This window comes from Aspergillus caelatus (genome assembly GCF_009193585.1).
Source record: "Aspergillus caelatus strain CBS 763.97 unplaced genomic scaffold BDV27scaffold_120, whole genome shotgun sequence".
NCBI lineage: Eukaryota > Fungi > Ascomycota > Eurotiomycetes > Eurotiales > Aspergillaceae > Aspergillus > Aspergillus caelatus.
In genome coordinates this window covers 102,859-108,858 of record NW_022475383.1, presented here as the reverse complement: position 1 = coordinate 108,858, position 6,000 = coordinate 102,859, and the positions used below count along the sequence as shown (strand labels likewise).

At 44.4% G+C, this 6,000-nt stretch overlaps 1 protein-coding gene across 1 annotated transcript; it reads right to left on the bottom strand.

Annotated features, from left to right (window-relative positions):
- Positions 1–399: 399 nt before the first annotated feature.
- BDV27DRAFT_130316 (uncharacterized protein) lies at positions 400–1,355 on the bottom strand. Its single transcript, XM_032067390.1, has one exon. It carries the CDS (start codon positions 1,030–1,032, stop codon positions 766–768), a length of 267 nt encoding a protein of 88 aa, XP_031926297.1. The 5' UTR covers positions 1,033–1,355; the 3' UTR covers positions 400–765.
- Positions 1,356–6,000: the final 4,645 nt, after the last annotated feature.

Here is a 6,000-nt window from a genome sequence, read left to right as displayed (position 1 = left end):
TTTTTTTTTAAAAAAAAAAAAATTGAAAAAAGAAAAGAAAAAGAAAGAGAACGTGCTCAAACCAGATCGCCTGCTTTGCTTTGGAGATACGCCCAGGATTACAGCGGGTGGGGAATACCCTAAATTTTTTAATTATTTTATTATTATTGTTATTTCTAATAGAAATTTCCCCTTGTTCTTTTTCTGATGATTTAGCTTTCGTATCTCAATACTCTTTTCTACCGTATCAAGTACAATAAAAATGCAATCATAATCATTTGTTGCCTAGAGAAGGCGTCTTCCGGGGCTTCTTCCGTGTCGTTCTTCGACCACGCACGGTGTGTAATAAATCCCACTATCACTCTGACCGGGAGCGAAAAAAAGAAAAGGAAAAGAAAAAAAAAAAAAAAAAAGAATGTGGGGCGGACTAGAGTTGATAGGGATTTACGGAGTAGAAACTGGAACTGCAGAAATGGCTTGTGTGGTCTGGAGAAGTGCGTGCCCCGTATTATTGAATTGTAAGGTAACGGGGTAAAAATTGAACAATCCGTAACGGGACTTCCGAGCCGGCTATCGCGGAAGGTCGAAGAGAATACTCCGTTGACCAAGCGCGGTGGATTGAATTGTGGAATGGAATTGAATAATAAGAACATATCAACTTCATCTTCGTAGGGATCCCCATGTGACGGAAGTCGCTTTTGTCATATGAGTACCACACAGTACCTCCAGGTCTGACCCGGTCCAACGGACCGCGGGATTTACACTACGGGAATCGGGGGAAAAAAACTATATAGAAATATATGAAAATGGCAATGAAAGTTTAAAGAAACAATAACCAGGAAATATACAGGACAAGAAGACGGGGCACAATGATAACATTTGGGGGAGTGATGATGATAATGGAATGAGGTGATGACGCCTTCCGAGGAATGCTGCGACTAGGTGTTTGCAATTTTTGGTCTCTTCCCCAGCATGTCTGGGGCATACCCGGGGAAAGGCTGTTCGACAGAACATCAACTCTCGGTCCAGACCAGTTGATCGACCGTCTCCCATGAATGGTTGGACATTGAAATAAGTCAATATTTGTAGGGAGGTCTAACACTGTCGAATGAAAGAGATTCCACCGTTGCGGGTGTGATGGGTTCAGCCGATCATAGGCGCTGATGATATCAAAAAGCGCTGACGAGATGCGCTATGCCCAGAGTCATACGATGGGCGAGATCCAATACTTCATCATTCATCATCGGTCGAGACGGCCTCATGAGGCTGTTGGCGCAACCACTGGCTGAGCTGGAGTCCACGAAAATTAGCCGGGTTGACGCCCCAGGCGGGTAATGACAACAACACAGGCAGCTGTCGGTGTGTCATGAGTCACAGACAAAAAAAAAATTAAAATAAATAAAAATAAAAAAGAAAAGAAACTGCCGCCCTACTTTCGAGAAACGAATGAACCAAGGTTAGGGCAATAAACAGTTCTTGCCCCATACCCCAGATAAGCAAAGAAAGCGAGGTTAATCTGCCCGAAAAATGGATTTGTCCGGTGTTCTCATTTAGGAAATATGATGTGATCGCCGAAAGTAAGCCTCAAGTCAGCCACAAGGCGGCAACAAGACCCTAATCGACGCCTCCAAAAGGTCCCTCGACGCTTCTAGTTGCAAGTTTCTTCCACCTGCCTCCTCTAATTACCCGACATGGTAACGTCTCTTCCATTAAGTCCAGCCAGAATAACGGTTACCTAACATAGATGATAATTCTGTCAACCTGTCGACTAATCTTAGTGTTTCTATCACCTAAACCCTGTCTACCACTTTCCATCAAAGCAAAAGCAACAACTTGGGTGACAAAGAAAACGAGGGAAAAAAAAAATGAATAGTAGTACTGGTAACCATAATATTATTGATAATAATCAAGTAATCGAAGGAAAAAAAAGAAGAATTTTGGGAAATGAACTCCGCAATCCCCAGGTCCACTTGCCCTACCACTGTTCGGAATGACTTCCCCAGATGGTGTATGATTCCTATCTTCTCTTCATCATGACCAGCATATCCATTGTTGATAAGGATGTGCCACAGTGAAGGGTTGTGGGCTTTATGACTGGTTATCTCTGACCACTAAGGCCACTATAATCTCAACTGAAAATAATACTAGTAGTTAAGTAGAATGGTTCTTCTCCCCATGAACCTGGGGAACATGGAGAGAGCCAAGGCCCCTCAGCCAAGCCCCTTCGGGATAAAGAAAGATACGGTGTCCGGCAAGCCAACTCCAGCCGGTCTGGCTGCAGGTTAATTTATCGAGCGCAGCCACCACAAAATCCATCCTTTCAGGCACTCTGATACCATTATTAATGCTGAAAGTATATTATTTGGGGGGATTACGTATGAAGGCTTTTGGTTTTTCTGGGGAAGCACAGCCGGGGTTTCTTTGTCTTTCGACACAGGTGTGATTTAACTTTCAAGAACAATGAACGTCAACATGCAAGGAGGCCTTTTCTTCGGTTGTAACTATTTATTTAATATTACGACAAGGTGAGGGTCTAGACGGCTGACGAAAAGAAAAGATCGTCCAGCAAATAGGTAATGGGAAGGAGACCGAGGAAATGGACAGCATGCATGAAGCCGTCTCAGCTGTTTCCTAGTGGTCGATCACAAGTTTCACCCCGCGGTGGCAAGGACTGTTTCGAGTATTCTAGAGTCATAGGTACTATCAGGAAGGGACAGCTTGATTATCATTTATCATTAGCATTATGTACGTACATATATAACTATAAATATTCTCTAAATTGTATGTATACGTAACGACACCTGATTTGACCGGGTTCTCCTCGAGTGTACCCAATACTGCCTACAGACAGAATATAGATTGTAACATCAGGATCAAATGCAGCAGGATATGCGTAATCAACTCCAATATCCTGGCCTGTTATGCACCCATATTCACGACCTTGAGTACTACTAATGTTATCAGAGAAACGTTCCTAAGCGGGGAAAGGACCGGGCGTCTCCACTTATCGACCGAGAGATATCATGGGATGCCTTGAACCCTTCCGATAGGATAAACTCGACTGTTAAATTTCTGCGATCAGCAGATATTGCATTGCGCCTCCGATAGGAGTTCGCGCCCTCTATGGCCCAGAGGTTCCTGAAGCTAGGGGAGGAAGTGTCGCGACGAGATCCTCATAAATTAAAGAGGAGGGTGGAATAGCTGCTTAGGACGCCCAGATAAGGGTGCCAAAAGTACCCTTGACTTGGGAATACGAGTGCGCATACAAGCTGAAGGTGTAGGAAAATGTATGCACATACCAACAGCATTCACCTGGTGGCTGCACATGACATGCCACATAAACTTAGCTAATATTTTCGACCAACGACCATGCATAACATAATACGATCGGTGGTCGCCCTTCTTAACCCCTTATCTTTGGGAAATACATCTTCTGTGTACAGACCATGTTCAAGGGTTACCTGGGGGGATTTTAATCTCGCACCTGATGCCGGACCGGATGCCGAGAAGTTCCCAGCGTTCTACACAGTATCTAGCCTCAGCATCACCCCACCACGCAATACTGGAGAAAAGGTGGGACAAATGGGGTGTACGGAGTACAATGAAGTTGGCACGCAGGTACCAGTACCCGGTACGTAATAGTGCTTCCACTTACCTTAGTAGCGTCGACACGTAAGTAACTTGGGGTTTCATGTTAACACATAAATTATTTTCTTAAGTCTCACAAGTGTTAGAGGAGCATTTGCAGGCTGATGTGTTTCCCCCTTTTGCCGCTTTTTGCCGAGCAATTGGTTTTGCATAGCCACGGTCTCGTTACTGTTGTTATTGATAATTTAATTACCAATGATTTTATGATATGAGACCAAGAGAGACCGACTTAAGAATGACGGGTTGCCTACAACTGCCTGTAATCTACCCCGTACGGGCTTCAGCTGTCACGAGCTTCAACCACGGCTACTGACTGGCCAACTCGGTAGAATGCAAGCCGACGGTTCTTGCATAGTCAAGTATCACTCGATATCTTGTGAGATTCCGCGTAAAGTCCAGCACGATCTTTAAGGATGAGGGACCTCTGGCATAAGTCCTAGGCAATCTTTTGCCTTTTGCAAAGGAAAAAAAAAAAAAAAAAAGCCCCATCACCCTTGAGAGCCACAATGGACGCCTGCTCACCTCAACTTCAATATGCACAGTACTGTAAAATACTATTGAGAGAAGAAAGATTGAAGGGCGATCACGGAAGAATATGGAAGTGGTTATGATGATGATGGTTTTTGATTTTATTTTACTTTATTTTATTCAAATTTAATTTTCATCATTAGTCTTCATTCTATACTTTTGAAAGGACCTTCCTCTTTTACCTTCCTCGTATCTGACGGGAAGTTCTTGGACTGACGAAAATCTTCCCCGCGATGATCACAGGCGGTGATCTACACACAGATTTTTGGTCATCCCATTATCAACAGATCGCCCCCTCTTAGGGTTGTGGAATCGTCCTCGTTTCGGGGTTCTTTTCGCTCAAATTGGGTATTTACTCCCGCTTTCAACCAATCCCTTATCCCACTTGGGTAAGTTGCGGATAGCCCCATCTTGGGAGTGTGGGATGAGAAGATTATCACCAATATATTTGTCGGCTGCCTACCGTTACCCTGGAAGTTGAAGTGCTAAAGTGGAAAAGGAACCAGAAAAAATTTTGACTCCAGATTGATGATCACTTAGCCGCCAAGTTCTCTCTGGAAGCCGATTATCCGTAGGTCGTTGCTACCCTCCCAAGTACATTGCTCGTCCTCCATCAGGCGACTTCTTACCCCACTTTAAGATAAGAAAATCCTTCCTCGGTACCGCCGTTTACGTACAGTCACTATCAGACCAAGGAAGACATTACCCCATATCGCGGGGCCAGTCTGTGCAGCATACGGAGTATGTCCAACACATCACCCCGGGCAGGAGGTTTCCGATCAGCCTTGATGACATTGAGTTTACTTCCAAGGCGCACGATGGGAATATTAATAATCCTCAATTAAGAGACCGACATCGCTGGCGTGTTTTACTCTTTCTTTCAGGCTTCCGGTCTCGGATCTGGATCAAGTAGGGCTGTATCGATCTGAAGAAGGTACAGTACATCCCGTGGTGACTAAACACGTTGATCCAGTCCAGACCAGGTGTCATTCAGATCACCCCATGTCAATGAACAGGCGCCTAGGATATAGCGTATGCAGTACTATGCACAGCTGAGGAAGACGGCCGATCATTCCATTGACCAACCACTGTGTTGGTGAGTGGTAAAATGAAAAAAGAAAAGGAAAGAAAAGAACAGGTAATCTAACATTGTACGCGTCAGTCTCTCTCTCTCTCTCTCTCTCTCTCTCTCTCTCTCTCTCTCTCTCTCTCTTTTTCTGGCCCGACTAGTCACTCCGCGCTTCAAGGTCCAATTACGAGATCGAATCTAGCACTCAAATTTAGATGACGACAATTTACTACGCTCCATGCACAGGCTCAGCTCCTTTCGCTTAGTTCCGGATAAAAGTCCGCTTAAAAAGGCTGCCACCGAACTGTGGAGTGTGTGGTGATCTAACTCTAATGACGATGTTCGACAATACTACAGATGCGCAAACCAGAAGGAGCAATTTGAGCCAGCTTTCGCATGAGAGTTCATGGCAGGATGTCAACATGACCCCCGGAAATATTCAGAACGGATCTGCTTGGATCTTGGGGTTATTATTTTTTCTTTTACTTTGTTGATTTTATTTTCATTTCTTATTTTATTTCAGATTTTAGCGCCTTAACCTCTGTTTAACCCCCACATTGCAGTTGCATGATGGATTAGCATAAGCATAATGTTACACACGCATTCGACAGCAACCCCATGGCGAACCTCCCGCCCTGGTCATGATGGTTGTGCGACATACATATTGTTGAAGTGAACTATCGGTGCTACGATAATCTTTACCAAAAATAAATCCGAGGAGGATCATGACGTGCTCGAGGGGAAATCGATGGCAATGTTACCTCATATACTATAGT